The 17,973-nt window shown below is 41.7% G+C and overlaps 1 protein-coding gene across 1 annotated transcript; it reads right to left on the bottom strand.

The window, feature by feature from the left end:
• Positions 1 to 9,822: 9,822 nt before the first annotated feature.
• C8H2orf78 (chromosome 8 C2orf78 homolog) lies at positions 9,823 to 16,999 on the bottom strand. The gene is made up of 3 exons (XM_025994693.1): positions 16,903 to 16,999; positions 12,606 to 13,367; positions 9,823 to 11,765 (listed from the first exon to the last, which is right to left on the bottom strand). The coding sequence occupies exons 1-3, from the start codon at positions 16,997 to 16,999 to the stop codon at positions 9,823 to 9,825; spliced, it is 2,802 nt and encodes a 933-aa protein (XP_025850478.1).
• Between the last annotated feature and the right edge of the window lie 974 nt (positions 17,000 to 17,973).

Raw genomic sequence — 17,973 nt, 5'->3', positions numbered from 1 at the left:
GTAAATATTGAACAGTTTTTGGCCTCTGGGGCAAGTGGTCAGCACTCTTGGCTTTGCAGGGACCAGACACAACAAGCAAGAAAACACTGGCCAAGGTCAACAGCTGACATTCTTCATTTCCTGATTAACTAGGAAAGTTGAAAACTGAACAATTTTGTACATGCTGAGTAGGAAATTAGCGCTACAAGAATTCTGTTGGCTCTTGGCATAACTGAAGACAATATTCTACTTACTCCTGCCCCAAAGGTTGGAGGCGTCCTTTCACCAAATGTGCTTCAGCAGCTCCCTTGTTGGGCAAAGGCCAAGCTAGGAATTATGGTGCTCCTTTCTGGCACCCACACCTAGTCAGTACATTTTCCCTGAATATAACAGTCTCCATCTGACCTCTTGCAAAGTTCAGTGTCACAGACTCCAGCACTCCTATATGTTTATTCCTACCTGATCATTCCTGGGCAGCAGCAAATGACTCCTAAAAGGCAAAATTCTTACCTCAATATATAGCATCAGAGTAGAGAGAAAATGCCCACATGGGCTTTGTGGGGAAGCTAAAAACAAGGCACATATCAGCTGCCTCCTTGTTACTCCTATGGTGAATGACATAGCTAGAGGGGCAAGGCAATCTCGTTAGTATAGAAATGACGTCCATTCTTACCTACTTCAATGCAATCTTACAACAGCAGATAATATTCTTTTTTTGTTGTTGTTAATATTCTTTTTAAAACAAAAATCAGGTTCTATTGCTTCTGGGTTTAAAACCCTTCAATTACTTCCCATGACACTTGGAATTAAAAAATCCAAACTCGGGGCACCTGGATGGCTCAGTGGTTGAGCATCTGTCTTTGACTCAGGGTGTAATCCCGGGGTGCTGGGATTAAGTCCTGCATCGGGCTCCCCACAGGGAGCCTGCTTCCCCCTCTCTCTGTGTGTCTCTCATGAATAAATAAATAAAATCTTAAAAAAAAAATCCAAACTCCCCACCCTGGCTTACAGAGTTACTTGACTCCTGCTGTCTCTCTAACTTCAAATCCTACTCTCTCTCTCTTGCTTACTAGTCTCCACCACACTGTCTGAACATCAGCTGTTCCAGTCTAGACAATTGCACAGCTGTTTCCTCTTCCTGAGATGCTCTTACTCTGGTCTTCACTTGGCTGGCTCTATCTTGTAATTCACACATCAGATTACATGTCACCTTCTCTGACCATACACTCTAGGTAGCCACTCAGTCACCCTCTATCACTCAGCCTTGTTTTAAATCTTCTCTTAGTCCTTACCACTGTCCCCTTTGTTCTTTTAGGATCTAGATTGATTATTGTCTTTCATTCCCCTGTAAAATATAATCTCCAGGAAGATAGGGGCTTTTTTTTTTTTTTTTTTTTTTTGCTTGCTCCCAGGTATATCCCCAGTACCTCGAGTAGCTTGGGATCCCAGAAGACACTCAATAAAGATTGTTGGATATTCAAATATTGTTAAAATAAATGCTGTCTCACTGTCCCCAAAATTAATTACAAAGATGGCTAGCCAATTATGGTGATAGCTGAAATGAACAATGAAAAATAGTGTCCATTATACTCTTAGATCAAGTCTTCTCTACAAGGCAGTTAGAGCTAGGAGCAGGAAGCCTCCATAACTAGACACCTTCATTAATTGAGCAAGTATTAATTAAGTATGTATCATGTTCAGGACTCTATGTCAGGCAATGGGTCTACAATAATAACAAAGAAAAACTCAGTTTTCATTGTTATAAGGCCCTCATGGATGAGAATTTAGAGTCATCCACAGGGAAAAAGGGTTTTAAAAGGTGATTAAGTTTCTCAAGGGGATGCTAGTGAACTCCATGCCCTGAAACACTGAAACGGCCTATTTTGATAACTTCTTCTCTCTCTTTTTTTTTTTAGACTTTATTTGTTCATGAGAGACACACAGAGAAAGGCAGAGACATAGGCAGAGGCAGATGCGGGCTCCCTGTGAAAAGCCTGATACAGGACTCGATCCCTGGACTCCGGGATCACGACCTGAGCTAAAGGCAGACGCTCAACTGCTGAGCCACCCAGGTGTCCCCATTTTCTTCTTCTCTTTAAGATTAAAAAAAAAAAAAAGATGTTATTTATTTGACAGAGAGAGAGAGAGAGAGCACAAGCAGGGGGAACTGCAAAAGGAAAGGGAGAAGCAGAATCTCTGCTGAGCAGGGAGCCTGTCACAAGGCTTAATCCTGGGACCCTTGAATCATGACCTGAGCCAAAGGCAGATGCTTAACCAATGAAGCCACCCAGGTGCCCTGAAACAGCCTATTTTGAACATCTGTAGGGAATGGGAGTGCTCTGAAAGTAGAAATGAAATGTGTACTAATGAGAAATTGTTTACATTGTTAAAATTTTTGCTGTGAACCCATTGGGAATAAAAAATGACACATAGAATTTTAAAAATAAATACTTTTGGGATCCCTGGGTGGCGCAGCGGTTTGGCGCCTGCCTTTGGCCCAGGGCTCGATCCTGGAGAGCCGGGATCAAATCCCACGTCGGGCTCCCGGTGCATGGAGCCTGCTTCTCCCTCTGCCTGTGTCTCTGCCTCTCTCTCTTTCTCTCTCTGTGACTATCATAAATAAATAAAATTTAAAAATAAATAAATAAATACTTTTTAAAAAGATGTAGAATGCGTTGTTCAAAAAAGGGGGGGAAATGCAGCAAATGTATTGGGATCTTTAATGCTGACATATTGCAACATATACAACATTGCACATGCATGCAAATTATATTCCTTTTCAGTTGATCTTGGAATTAACCTGATGAATAAGTTGTTTCTTGAGAAGATAGCTACAGTAAAATTGGTAACATCAAGATGAATCTGAGGTTTGGAGCTCCACCTATAGTTTGAAAACTGGTAACTGCATTGCCAAGAATTTCTAGTTGGGAAAATCGTTCTTAGGCATGCTTGGAAAGGTTTTTAATGTGTGTATATTGTTACAATTAATGCTTAAATATATACATAAGGGGTCAGTTTTATTTTAGACATTCTATTCCTTTGTCACTTGCTAGTTATCTGTGAGTTTTATAATTTGGTTCCTAATAACTCAAAGCCTTTTGTTTTAGGTAAGATTGACATTCTGAAGATAGTAAATTTCAACAAGAGTTAAATGAGATAAGTTAAATGTTATAAGTTAAATGAGATAAGATAAGATAAGAAACCTTAGGGCTTTTTGAATTGAACACTTCAGGTTGTAGCATGAAAGCAGCCACAGAAAATACATGAAAAAATGAGCATGGCTATGTCTCAATCCCTCAGGTTGAGGGATTTTATAATTTTATATTTGGTTTACATATTTCTTTTTTTTAATTTTTTTTTTCATGATAGTCACAGAGAGAGAAAGAGAGAGAGGCAGAGACATAGGCAGAGGGAGAAGCAGGCTCCATGCACCGGGAGCCCGATGTGGGATTCGATCCCGGGTCTCCAGGATCACGCCCTGGGCCAAAGGCAGGCGCCAAACCGCTGCGCCACCCAGGGATCCCGGTTTACATATTTTTTTGCAAAAATACCTCCATATAACTGGCACTATATCTTTGAATGGGAGAAAAATTTCATGCCACCATACTTACACTCTTTGAAAAATATTTGTTCAGTCAGTCAGCTGATATTTATTGTGTATGTACTATGTGCCAAACATTGCTCAAGGCCTTGGGTATATATCTGTAAACAAAGCAAACAGAAAACAAAAAATCATGCCCTCAAAGATCTTACATGTTAATGATGGGTGAGGGAGTGACAGATTATAAACAATTATCATGTTAAACAAGTAAATTGCATAGTCTATTAGAAGATTCTAACTGCTATGGGAGAAAAGGGAAAAGATTGAAGGAAGGGAGAAGTACAGGGACACAGTTGCAGTTTCAAATAGTGTGCTCAGGTAAACCTCCACTGAAAAAATTTGAGTGAAGACTCGGAGGTAAGAAGAGCCTTCCAGGTAAGAAATAGCAAGTACAAAGGCCCTGAGCCAGGAGCTTGATGGTAAACTTAAGGAACAGTGAGGACTCAGAGTGTGACTGGAGTGGAGATGAGCAAAAGGAACCATAGCAGTCGGTCATGTAGGATATAGGGATCAGCAAACTACAGTGTGACCTGACTTTGTCAATGAAGTTTTATTGAGACATAGCCATGCTCATTTTTTCATGTATTTTCTGTGGCTGCTTTCATGCTACAACTACCAAGTTGAGTAGTTGAGACAGAGACCATCTGGCCCACAAAGACAAACATATTTACTGTCTGGCTCTTTATAGATAGTTTGCTGACCCCTGATGTAGGTAGGACCATATATGCCATTGCAGGGACATTGGGTTTGACTCAGAAAAATGAGGACCCCTGAGAAGGTTTTAACAGAAGAAAGGTGGGATCCGATTTGTGTTTTAAAAGGACCATTACAGTGATTGTGTTGACAAATTTTAGAGAGGCAAGGGTGGGAGCTGAGAAACCAGTTTGGACTGTGTTCACAAGGTACACTGGGGTGCCCCCAAGATACCATGGCAAATTCACCAGCGTGCAGCAAAATATTTTAAATTTTTGAAGGATCCACAATCCTTCAAATATTGACATCTGTCAGATATCGTGTGAGCTTCCAGCTAGTAGGTGGTTCACAGTTTCAACATTAAGTCATGCTATTTTCCTTTTGGCGCTGCCATATCTTTGTGAAGCTGGGTTTTTGGCAGTACCTGCACTGAAAAGCCAATACTTTTTGAAAATTAATGTGGGGCAGGAAATGAGGCTGGCAGTGTCCAATTTCAGTCCAAGGTTTGAGATGTTGTGCAGTGCCCAACACTCACACAGTCTCCATTATCAAGCAATTGTGGTTATTTAAGAGTGAAATAAAAATATTTTTTCTTTTCACTTATAGGTATTTTTTTCATATGTCTACTTAGTTGTTGGAGCATTATATTATCGCACAATGTGTTGTGTTACTAGAGCATTTTTCCTGTAGCTACTCTAGTGAATCGCCACAACCTGGTGGCTTATAAAAGCAGAAATTTATTTTTTCACAGTTCTGGAGGCCAGAAGTCTGAAATCAGTGCCCCTGGGACAAAATTAAGGTATAAGCAGGGCCATACTCCCTCCAGAAGCCCTTGGCGAGGATTTCATTCCTTGCTTCGCACAGCTCTGATGCAAGATTTGCTTCCATGGTCACCTTGCTTTTTCCTCTGCTGTCTGTATCAAATTCCTGCCTTGATCTTATAAACACACATGTGAAGGGCGCCTGGCTGGCTCAGTGGGTGGGGCATGTGACTCTTGAACCCCACATTGGATGTAGAGAGTACTTAATAAATAAAAGGACATATATGATTCCTTTTAGGACCTACCTCGCTAAGCTGGGATAACTTCTCCATGTCAAGATCCTTCATTAATCACATATACACCCAAGGATCTTTTTTTTCTAAATAAGGTAGTAATATCTACAGGTTTCAGGGATTAGGACCTGATCTCTTTGGATGGCCATTATGAAGCCTACTGCAGGCATAAATACTTACTACATTTTTGGCACCTAACTACTTAATGGGACTGTTAAGTATTTGTTTGAGCCTATAGGTGAGACACGAACGGCTCGGTGAATATACAAAATTTGGGAACGTCTGAGTTAGGAGGCTCTGCTATTAACCCAGGCAGGGAATGACAGGGGCTTGGACTTGAGTGGAAAGGGAGAAAAGTGGTCAGAAGTAGACAAGTTCCGATACAATTTGAAGGTAAGGCAGATGGAATTTGTTAATGTTCTGGATGTGTGGCTGGAAGGGAAAGAAAGTAGTCAGATGACTATGAAGGCTCCTTACACTTTCTCTTTTTCTGGAAAAAGTATTACTATGACCTGAGATGAAGAAAGGGCTGCATAGACCAGATTTTTTGCTGGAGGGGAGGGCAGATTGGCAGTTCCATTCTGTGCATGTTTAGAGAAGTAGATACAAAGAGAAGAAAAAAAGAGATCTAGTCCTACACAAAGGTGGTGTGGTATTTCCCTCAAATGGATCAAATGGGGGCCCCCAAATGTGGGGCGAGGATGCAGTGGAAGCCGGTGGCTCTGGAGGTGAAAGAATTCACCCGTGGCAGAACAAAGGAGATAGGAGTTTATTGAATACACTGCAAGGGAATGGCCCCAGGACAGCAGAGGGGAGGCGGTTTGCAAGGAGACAGTGGGTGGCGCTGTATTTAAAGCAGGAAGGTGAGGAGGGAGGGGATGTTTGGAAGTTTCCCTTTTATGCTAACTGTACCTGGTTGTAAGTAGTCCGTTGGTTAGTTAGGGCCTATGGATATTTTGAGGTGGGTGTCCAATGGGCCCATCTGCATCCAGCCAGGTCATCGTTGTGGGCCTTTTCTACATCCCGTTGGTCTAGCCTGTTTGCCTAAAAAGTGGCCTCTACAGGTAGCATTAGAAAATGCGAATAAGGAGCTGAATAGCATCACCTCAGACAAGGAAAGCAAGTCAGAAAGGACTGGCCCACAAAACATTAAAATTGGAACAGGTCATTTCAAAATAAGCTAAAAGACATTAGAAGACCTAATGCAAAAGATGAGAAAGAATATGGGGCCAGAAAGGCAAGGGGAAGTTAATGTCAAATGGCTCGAGTTTCTCTTTGGGGTGATGAAAAAGCTCTGGAAATGGTAAATGGTATTTTGGGTTTTGTTGATCTATTTCTATGAGAAGGTTGGGGAGATTCAAAAACTAGGCTGCTGCCTCAGTCTTTTCTGGAGTCCTGCTCAATTTTTGGACATGATTATTTCAAATGTGTACTACATCATGGATATACTTTTTTTAAAAAAGATTATTTATTTATTCATAAGAGACACACACAGAGAGAGAGACAGAGACACAGGCAGAGGCAGAGGCAGAGGCAGAGGGAGAAGCAGGCTCTTCACAGAAGCACGATGTGGGATCCAATCCCAGATCCTGGGATCACGACCTGAGCCAAAGGCAGGCGCCCAACCACTGAGCCCCCTAGGCATGTCCATCATGGATATACTTAATGCCACTGAATTCTGTACTTAATAGTGGTTAAATGGCCGATTTTGTGTTATGTATTTTTTACCATAACAAAAAAATAAGATGGAAGAACAACATAAATCAGAATTGAGATGATAGAGCTCAGGACAGAATTTAAAATAAAAATTAAAATTTCAGACATGAAGACTTAAAAAAAAAAACATGAATTAATGACCATTATAACAGATAACGCCTTAAGAGAAACAAACGAGAAAAACAGGAAATTTTTAAAAAATCAAAAGAAGATAAAAACATTCTAGAGAAATGGCAAATATAAAAGATTGGCCAAAAAAAGCCAGGAAAATTCTGAAAAGAGTAATACAAATACATATAAGAATTTAGCATGCTATAAAAGTGACATTACAAATCAGTGGGACTAATTAGTCAATAGATTGTGATACATACATGTTGAGACATAATTTCTCTGGAAGGATTCACAGTGTGGCAAAAGTAGATGTCTCTAACAGGGCGGGGAAATAAGCAGCTGGGTATTTGTTGAATACTTTTTGTAGCTTGTCCTATCGTGTGAATTTATTACCTCTGAAATCTGACCGCCTGAGTTCAAACCCCAGCTTCCCTAATTGCTAGCTCTTATTCTTGGGCAAATTTTTGACAGTCTCCGACCCAATCTCATTATCGTGAGATGGAGTGAATAAACTCTCGGTAAGTGTAAAATACTGGGAGAAACAACCCAAATGTCCACCAACTGATGATTAAACAAATGTAGAACCATGCAATAGAATATTGCAGTCCTAAAAAGCAACGAGGTAGACACACTACAACACCGATAAACTTTGAAAACACTATTCTAAGTGAAAGAAGTCAGACACAAAGGTCACATATTTTATTATTTCATACAAATGAAACGTCCGGAGAAGGCAAATCCAGACAGAAAGAAGATCCGTGGTTGCCAAGGGCTGGAGGGAGGAGGGAATGAGAAGTGACTGCTAAGGGTTAAGGGGGTTTCTTTTTGGGGGTGATGAAAATATTAAGGGTTAGATAATGGTAATGGTTGCACAAGCTTGTGTAGGTACTAAATGACACCGAATTTACAGTTTCAAAAAGTGAATTTTGTGATATGCCAACTATAGCTCAATACAAAATAATTTTTTAAAAGATTTTATTTATTTATTCATGAGAGACACACACACAGAGAGGCAGAGACACAGGCAGAGGGAGAAGCAGGCTCCACGCAGGGAGCCCAACGTGGGACTCGATCCCGGGTCTGCAGGATCACGCCCTGGACTGAAGGCGGCGCTTAAACCGCTGAGCCACCGGGGCCGCCCCCAAAATAATTTTTTAAATGCAAATTACCGGTTTCCCCTCCACACCAGGTGACTTTCCTGGGTCCCCGTCTCCCCCCTCCCCTCCACTTCATTACCTTTCGGCCCCGCCTCCTCCTCTCCTCTCCCGCAACCCTCCTCCCTCCAGCTGCCCCACGAGGTCCCAGGGAGAGCGGCTAGACCCCTGGCGCCTGCGTGCTGCAGGTGTTGGGAGCACCATCCCGCGTCCTCGTGCGCCCACCGCTCTTACCCTGCGAGGAGGGACCCTTCCAGCGGATTCTTCTCGAGCGCTTCGGTTGGTCGCGTTTAGAGGACGTCCATGGAGGACGACCTGGCAGGCCCCCTCAAGTTAACGTTTAGGTCCCTTCAGAAGTTTGATCGTGGCCACCGGTAACCTCCGGTCGCTGTGCTCTGAAAGCCAGGTTGGCCGCGCATGGAAATCCTGAAGGCTTTGGAGGCATATAGGCCTCAAACCGAAGCCTCCTTCCTCTGTGGGCAGCGTGATCTAAGCCCACTGCGGAGTCTCACTAGTAAAGTGGCACAGTGGTACTAGTCTTGTCTGTTGTTCTGCGGGTTAACTGAAGCAGTGCATTCGCGGGCCTGGTGCATTGGTGTTTAGTAAACGGTGATTACTAAAGGGAGGGCCTCTGGATGATGGCCCTCCTCCTGCAGCAGTGCGCTTGGCTAGGCTCCTGGTATCAGCTGCCCCCAGGAGAACTGGGAGCCCTTGCCATCCATTTGGTACACTCCCCTGTGATTTGTACTTAACCTTGCCCAGCTACAGTCATACATGGATGGATAAGGCAACTCAAACCTTTTGGAGGTGTGTCTTGAGTCTCTTGTTTTCTAAAATACCTATCTGGTGGACATGGGACATAAGGCCAACCTCCACTAGAGGCTTCACATTTTTCCTAGTCCGCCAAGACTCATCTATCATTTTTCATTCTTTTCAAAATGTATCCTTTTAGTCCTAACCTCAGACCCTGATTCTGCCATTTCCCCCACTCCTGCTTTTTATAAAAAGACATAAAAATCTCTCCCCTTTTGGCCTTCTTAGGCCTGAACCAAGTTACTTTCTCTTTTCTTATCCTTCTCCCTCATTCTCCCATACAATTCTTTCTCATACAGCCTTTGATTCTGATCCCCACCAAAGAAAAACCACAGTTAACAGCATCTCAGAACTCAAAAGGATTCTTTATTTCTTATCAATTATATTATGTTTTAAGTTTTAAAATATATCCAAATAAATAGAGAAATTTATATCTATAATATGAATAAATATTATCTATAATATGAATTTATCTATAATATGAATAAATATTATCTATAATAATGTGAATTTATATCTATCTATAATATGAATAAATATTATCTATAACAATATGAATTTATATCTATAATATGAATAAATATTATCTATAACAATATGAATTTATATCTATAATATGAATAAATATTATCTATAATATGAATTTATATCTATCTATAATATGAATAAACCCCTCTGGGTACCAACACTCCTAGTAGCCCTTATATTGCATAGCCATAGTATTGAGAAATTTCCATTTCTTTTTCCCTCTCAATGAAAAATTGCATTTTCCCCAAAGAAGTGTATTTGGCAGCATTCTCGCGCTCTAGCTGCGCCTGCCTCTTCATGGCCTCCCGCTCTGGCCTCTGCTCTTCTGTGATGGGCTTTGACATCACTGGCTCAGGAACATTGGGTTTCCTCCATGGAATTGGTTGCAAGCTGAAGTCTTCGAGTAGAAATTGGTTTTGAGGTTTGGGTGGAGACTGGAGCTTGGTCACAGCAGTGGGAATGGGCTCCCGCTGGAGAGAAGTGGAAGATGATGTTTTGTAGGGTGCAGGCCTAGAGACAGCAGATTGTGGGACACTAGGCCGGATAGGGTTGGTCAAACCTGGTCGTGTGGGATTGGTTGAAATTGGCCGTGTGGGATTGGTTGAAATTGGCTGAGCAGGCCTGGCAGGACCTGTCAAGGAGGCAGGAGTCGGCCGGGATAGGTTGGCTGCAGCAGGTTGAGCTGAGCTGGTAGAACCAGGCCTGGCAGGGTGAGCCGCAGCAGAACGATGTGAGGCCAGAGACTGTGGCCTGCGTGGAACAGGTCGAGGTCGAGGCTTCTCGAAGATTGGAAAAGGCAAAGGCACCAACTTGACCTTCCCAGGGGGTGGCAGCTCATACTGGGATGGAGATGAACACTCTTCGTCAGCACCCCTGTCTGGTTTCTGGGCTTTGATTTGATTTTTCTCAGGACCTTTACCTTCATGTGTAGTATTAAGCCATGGTTTGATAGCTGGGGATGGCCGGGCATCTTTTGGGTTGCTGGAGCTTACCAGGGCCCGGGAGGAAGACAGTCCAGTTTTCTTATCACTCTTCTTCCCCAGTGCATGAAAAACCTGCACAGACTCCAACATGTGCATGCCTAGGCAGCTTCGAGGCTTCTTAAAGGTCTCTTGACTAAGCTCGGGTTGATTTTTCTTCCGCTTCATCTTGGGAATGGTTGGCTTCTCTTCTGCCTTGATTTTGTTCCCTGACTGCTTACTTTCTTCAGATTTCTTGGGGTTGTTTTCTCTGGTCCTTTTGGTCTTTTCCTGCCCATGGCTCTTAGCTTTACTGGTCCTGCTGGATGCAGCTTTCTGAGATTTGCTGTTGGAATGCTTGGCCGTGTTCACTGGAGCCCTGTCACTGTCTACAGCATCGCAAATAACCACATCTCCCCCTAACAGGCATTCTGAGTTTTTTGCCTGGATTTTGGCCTTGGGAGCACCATTGATAGGCTCAGTGGCTTTATGTTTGTTCTTTCTGACTTGATCAGAGGGAGCCTTTATGACACTTGACTTTTCTTGCACCTGGTTCAACTTGATGACTCTGGTATCTTTGGCTTTGATCACCTTGGCACCTTTGGATTTATCAAGGTCTTTCAAGGAATTAAAGAGCTGGGGAAGATGAATGTCCTTCACCAGTGTAGCTACATCTGCAAAACCACCACTAGATTCAATCCCATTTTCAAGGATCCCTTGGTTCTCAAGACTCGGGCAATTTTTTCCCAGATCGGTGTCTTCAGAACCAGGCTGTTCCTCCTGACCAGGAGGGTCAATGGAGGCCAAGAGGTGGTGAATATCAGGAATTTCTAAAGGAAGTAGTGGAGGATCTTGGTTTTCTATCGGGATCTGGTAGGCATCCAGAGGCTTTGAAAGCTTGGTTTTAATATCATCCAAATTCTTATTCTCTGTTTGTTGCTGGCTGGGAGCTGGAGGCAGTACCAGGACATTACTAGAACTTTGGACTGGAGCTATCATAGAGATGTCTCCAAGTTCAGGTGGTGGGTTACTTTCAAGCATCTGGATATTTCTGCTACTGCAGGACTTGGGGAATTCTGGAGTTTGTGGCAGACAAAATGCCTGACTTGGAGGTTGCAATCCTAGGGACGTCTCCATCCCCAGCGAGGTCTCCATCACTACAAAGGAATCAAGGAAAAAGTCATTTCCTGGTAAGTGAGATGCTCCCCCTAGAAACTAACACAGAAATCATGCACCTTCTAGCAATGGGCAAGGCAGTTCTCCCAGATCTTCTTAGGAGATGGGAGGTGACTTCTAACTCTTACTGGTGATCATTCGATGTCATTGATGTTTGATTTTCTTTGTATTTTATAGGGTTGTTATGTCAGGTAAAAGTGATTTTTTTATATATTATGAAATGTTTAACAAAGCCTAGCATTCTCATATAGGGTCACTTTAAGTCTCTCTACTTTCCTTAGAGAATAAGAATACTTGACATCATGGACTAGGAGAGGGAGTAGAGCTCTTCCTGATAAAATATGTAAGTGAGGATAAATTCTTAGCCTGCTTGCTTCGGACAGGATCTCAGAACACAGGGTCTTAAATCTTGGTGTAGATTAAGGAAGTGAGGGAAAGTTAAACAGGCATCATCACAATAAGAGTTTCAAAATGCTTTCCAAAGACCCTGAAGCAGTAGCTCAGGGAAGGGAGTTCACTACAGTGTGATAGTACACAGAAGGTGATCGGCTACAGCAGTGCAAAGTGTGGTAGCCCTTGGTATGTTCTTGGGGTTCTTCGACCTATAGCATAGATAGCCATTACAGTGTGCCCACCTCGCACCTCTACTAAGTGTTTTTAAATAGAGTCTAAAAGTGGAGAGCACTGAGCAAGGGTAGTGGTTATTAAAATCTCAGGACTTAAATTCTGCCTGTCTGTGGACTCAGTACTTCTCAGCTCCAGATCTGACCTGATTTTTGAATGCTGACCTTATTTCTCTCCCTCTTGCTATTTCTACTCACCTTGAAAACTTGTTTCTGTGATGGGTTGAGCTGACACAGAGTAGTATATTCCAGAATCAGAGGCTGGTGGTAGAACATTTGTGGGCTGAACCTCCTTGAGTACCATCACCATTTCTGGTTGAGGGGCAGAGGCCCTACTTCCCGTGTAGGACACAGAACCATAGGATTGCAGACAGGGGCCAAGTTCTCCAGACAGTAGAGGCCCCAGTGTGCCTTGATTATAGTAGTATACCTGGCTTCCTTCCTGATAGGGAAGTGATAGGCTGTGTCCCTGATTTGGAATCTGAGATGGTGTTCCCTGAACAAGGCTGGCAGAAAGTGATGGATACAGAGGAACCAGGTTATTGGCCTCTGAAGTTTTGTCATACTGGGCTGCCATAGACATGGAAGAAACACCTGTGTCCTGGTTAATGATAGTCACAGTGAGGTCTCTGACTAAAGATGACTTCTTTTTAGTGCTTCCCATGACATCCCACCGAAAAATACCAGGATAGGAAGCAGCTGATGTAGAGCTCTGGCTCTGCCCAGTAACTTCAGACAACGTAGTTGTACTGGAATGTTGGTACAGGTAGGCACTACCCATGAGTGGCTGGAAAGAGGAACCAGAAGCTGATGGTAGTAGCCATGCCGAACTGACAGCTGGAGCAGACACTCTGGAGAAGCTGCAGACACTTCCTGTTAGGGAAGCTGTATTGCTCACCACAGGAAGAGACAGCTGCAGAGAGTTTGGAGTTCCAAGTAAAGATGGATTTTGGAAATTTTCTGTAGGGAACAAGAGGGTGATGAAATATCAGGGAGATGGATCAATTCTCACTATGTTTAAGGAACAGGATTATCTTAAAGTTGTTGCTACCAGGAAGCCTCTGATACCAACACTTGCTGAGATACCAAAACCCAAACAGGGTGATTAAGTGCTGAAGCAGTCTGGTCGGTACTCTTCTATAGTAACTATTTTATTTGTATAACCATTTTATTTGTGCATTTCATGCTATTACCTAGAGTTCACATACCACTCAGTCCAGTTGGTAAATTTAAAGTGTCCCCCTCTTGGGTCACCTGGCTGGCTCAGTCAGAGGGGCATGTGACTTTTGATCTCAGGGTTGTGAATTTGAACCCCATGTTGGGTACAGAGACTACTTGAAAATAAAAGTTTTAAAGGAAAAAGGGGTCATTCTTATCTTTTTAAACCTGGTTTCTGATCCTACCTCAAAATGATTGAAAGTTTCTCAAGAAATTTTTTTTTTTTTTTTTAAGATTTATTTACTCATTTGACAGGGAGAAAGAGCACAAACAGGAGGAATGGCAGGCAAAGGGAGAGGGAGAAGCAGGCCCCTTGCTGAGCAAGGAGCCCAATGTGGGGCTTGATGCCGGGGCAGATCTCAGGCCCCTGGGATCATGACCTGAGCTGAAGGCAGATGCCCAACTGACTGAGTCATCCAGGCACCACCCAAGAAGTGCTTTTTGAGAGAAAAAATTTATTTATTTATTTATTTTTTTTTTTTTTAATTTTTTTTTTTTTAATTTTTATTTATTTATGATAGTCACAGAGAGATAGAGAGGCAGAGACACAGGCAGAGGGAGAAGCAGGCTCCATGCACCCAGAGCCCGACGTGGGATTCGATCCCGGGTCTCCAGGATCGCGCCCTGGGCCAAAGGCAGGCGCCAAACCGCTGCGCCACCCAGGGATCCCAGAAAAAATTTATTTAAACTCTCTTTCAGCCTAAGATTACTCATATATAAAGTGGTTATAATAATAATAATAATGGAAATAATTCTTACATGAATAAAAGTGATACATTACACTTTTTATATTGAAGGAAGATATGTTCTGAAATGACAGAAAAATCATGAAAAACATAAAACTAAGAAAAAATATATAGATATTAATGAAAACTGGGATATGTAGCAAGCATCAAAGCATAATAAGTTCACTAATAAATGAAGTTCTCTATCATACATGCAAGATGATGGAAGTGAATATTGCCTATCCTATTTTGCTGAATACTACTAACCAAAACACAGCCCACAACAGAAGGTGACTTTGAATGAATTCCTAGCCAGTACATACAGAAAGAGAAGATAAAACAGTAAAAATTGTCTAACAAGCAGCAAATGATATAAATTTGCATATATAAGTAGTCACAATTTTTGTGGACAAATATTTCAATAATATCTGGTACAGAGCAGAGAGGAAAATAGTATGCATAAAAAGGAATTCCATTATTGTGTTCATTCACATTTTTCTGAATATTACCCAGCAAGTAACAGATACTAAGTCTAGTAGAAATGTATATTTCAACTGAACTCTACCTCTGAAACTAATAATATACTATATGTTAATTAATTGAATTTAAATAAAAATAAATAAGATCAGAAAAAAACAATGAAAAAATATATTTAATATAATTATATAATAAAAGAGAGAACACTTAAAAAGCATCACAGAGGTTTTTATATTCTATCCAAAAATATATTTTAATCATCTTCAACATCCAAGAAAATGTCACCCCCAAAGTCTAAATTAAAGCCATCATCACTAAAATCAAATAAAAAAAAATTAATGTAGGAAACCCAAAGGACTCCACAAAATTGTCTTAGATAAATTGGAATTAGAGATGTGGAGCTTGACTTTTTCTTTTCTTCTTAGATCACTAACTAAGATCTAAAAACAGATGTGTTCCCTCTGTGTTGGGAAGAAAATAACTGTAGAGATGAAAAGTAGTCTTGACTCAGAATATATTGATCACACAAAGGAATTAGTCCTTAGGATTCAATCTAGGAGATGCCATTTTTAAACAAACTTGGTCTTATTTTTAATAGGCAAAACATCTACAAAGCTTAAAAATCAGAAATATAACTGAAAATTCTGTTTCTTTCAGCCCCCTAGATAGCCACTTTTATTTCATTTTATTTTAAGATTTTTATTTATTCATGAGAGACAGAGAGGCAGAGACACAGACAGAGAGAGAAGCAGGCTCCCCATAAGAAGCCAGATGTGGGACTCAATCCTGGGACTCCGGGATCACACCCTGAGCCAAAGGCAGACGCTCAACCGCTGAACCACCCAGGTGTCCCAGATAGCCACTTTTATTAGTTGCTTGTTGATAATAAGCATCATTTCTAAAGTATATTTCTAAAATGTTTACATTTTAAGCAATTAACTGCCACCTGCATTCAGAGAGGCAATACATAAACCCAAACAACTGAGTATGGCTTTTTTTGTAAGCTGCTTTTCCCTGCGATGCCTTACTCTGGCCTTCCTTTCCTGAATACTCTATTAATGGAAGTGTTTGCTAAAATCATCTTTGTTTTGTCCTACTCTTAAGCAGATTTCATTTCATGCTCTTCCTGCTTTTATTTAAAATCTTTGGTTCCCTTCCATATTCCATCCCAAACTACCTCTTTTTTTTTCTTGAGAGCTCCTCTGTGCTTTTCCTCAACATTCTTTTTTTTTAAGATTTATTTATTTATTTTAGAGAGGGGAGAGAGAGAGAGAGGAAGAGAGAGAGAGAGAGAGAAGCAGACTCCCCACTGATCAACCTGGGAGCCTGATGCTGGGGTTGATCTCACAAGATCATGACCTGAGCCAAAGGCAGACATAGATGCTTAACTGCTCAACCTCAACTGACGATGATGGCGGAGCCACCCAGGTGCCCCTCTTCCCCTTCATTCTTATATTTTCTCCTCCCCCTTGGTTTCAGTTGGCCTGTGCTGAGGGAAACAATCCTGAATGTCCTTACCTTTGAAGACTTGCCTCCCTCAAACTCATTCTTCTCCATCCTCTTTCCCTCTTTTCCCTTTTCGACTACATAAGGCAGAAACTTCAAATCATGCCACTGTAACTTTCTGAACAGTACTGAATTTAAAATACTACAGTTGAAATATTAGTGGAGGGACCATTACAGGTGAAACATCTTGGTAAATATTGCTACTTTTCTATATAACCTAGGTTTTCTCTCTTTCTGTCGAGACACTCTCACGAAGTCTCTGATTTCATTTTCTCCATGGGTGCCCTTTAACACTCAATATTAGAAAAGAAAGGGACCAGAGAGAGCAACCCATCTAACACCCTAAAGTAACAGGTGAAGAAAAAACAGATTTTGTGAGTAAATGACTTGTTCAAAGTTACACAGCTAGTAAATGACAAAGTCAAAACTGAAATTGAGGACTCTGGAGTTTTAGTTCAATACTTCCCCCCCCCCCCCCCCCATTATACCATGCTATTTTGAATGTACTACTAAATTTAGGGCAAAAAAAAAAAATCCAGTAAAAAACTTTTAAAAGTTTCTTTCCTTACCGGACATGGTTAGAGAAGAAGAAACATCCACTGCAGATACAAGGGGCAAGGAGCCGATACTAGAGGGTATTGGAGCAGCTGAAGCCGAAGAGTGCATGTGTCCAGTACGAAGGTCACTGGTTACTGGTCACTTGCGATGATCCAAATTTATTTACAGACAACTCCATGGAAACCCCAAGATTCTACCAGGTGGTGGTAGTTTGGTGGGAGAATGATGTCACAAAGCAGGCAGTTTAAAGGTATGAGGGAGCCAATGGGGAGGTCACATTCCCAATAAGAAGCCGGGATTGGGTGGAAGGAGTGGTAGGAGAGCTAAAACAACACCTCAGTGGCACCTAAGCCTTCAAGATAGATGTGAGTTTCATTTTCCCCAGACTCTTATATTAGGGAAATCATCTCAATGTTTCTCAAAGATGTTCATGAATACAACTAACTAATAGTTATTTATATTCTATATATTTTATCTCATGTAGTCTACATTTATGATTATAAATGTTAATTAATAAAAGTTAATTAACATCCTTACAGACAAAAGGCACATCTAGGTTGAAAAACTACAGGTGTTCTGAAATAATATTGGTCTGATTAGTGAACTTACTGCAGCTTTTAAGAAGCAAAGGATGGGATTAAAGAGCTCTTTTTGTAACTTGGTTAAAGAATAGGGTGAAGTTCATTGAGTGCACTTCATGGGGAATAATGTGGTACAGGCTCTTCTCTTGCAGTTTCTTCTCATTGAATCCTCACTTTCTTGGGCTGGGACGAGCTGGGCTAGGCTGGGCCTGGCCAGGTTGGGCTTGGATCTCTCTTCTCCGGATCTCTCTTCTCCTCTCATTCATCATGGGCATTGTTTCTGGAACTAGCCTTGATCTGCAATCTTACAGTCGTGGGTGTTACTTCTGATCAACTTCCAGCAGCAGGCGTCTTCTTTTCAGTGCCTGATGCTTTGCAAAATGAATTGTGCCCATTAGAAGCAAATACCAGAGAGCTGGATGACACAGCTGATCGCAGACCTTTCCTTTTCCAGCATTTGGTTGCAATTCTTCTGCCCATAATTTGCTACCTCTGGCTCTT

The sequence above is a fragment of the Vulpes vulpes genome, chromosome 8 (genome assembly GCF_048418805.1).
Source record: "Vulpes vulpes isolate BD-2025 chromosome 8, VulVul3, whole genome shotgun sequence".
Classification (NCBI taxonomy): Eukaryota; Metazoa; Chordata; class Mammalia; order Carnivora; family Canidae; genus Vulpes; species Vulpes vulpes.
Note: the sequence above shows the minus strand (reverse complement) of the source record. Positions and strands in the feature narration are given on the sequence as shown.

What these genes read in the sequence shown, in the direction of transcription:
- C8H2orf78 (XM_025994693.1), bottom strand. Translation starts at nt 16,999, where the DNA reads ATGCACTCTTCGGCTTCAGCTGCTCCAATACCCTCTAGTATCGGCTCC. An exon ending in TTCTTCTCTAACCATGTCCG is followed by an intron (nt 13,368 to 16,902) that starts GTAAGGAAAGAA and finishes TGTTCCCTACAG; the next exon opens with AAAATTTCCAAAATCCATCT. An exon ending in CACAGAAACAAGTTTTCAAG is followed by an intron (nt 11,766 to 12,605) that starts GTGAGTAGAAAT and finishes ATTCCTTTGTAG; the next exon opens with TGATGGAGACCTCGCTGGGG.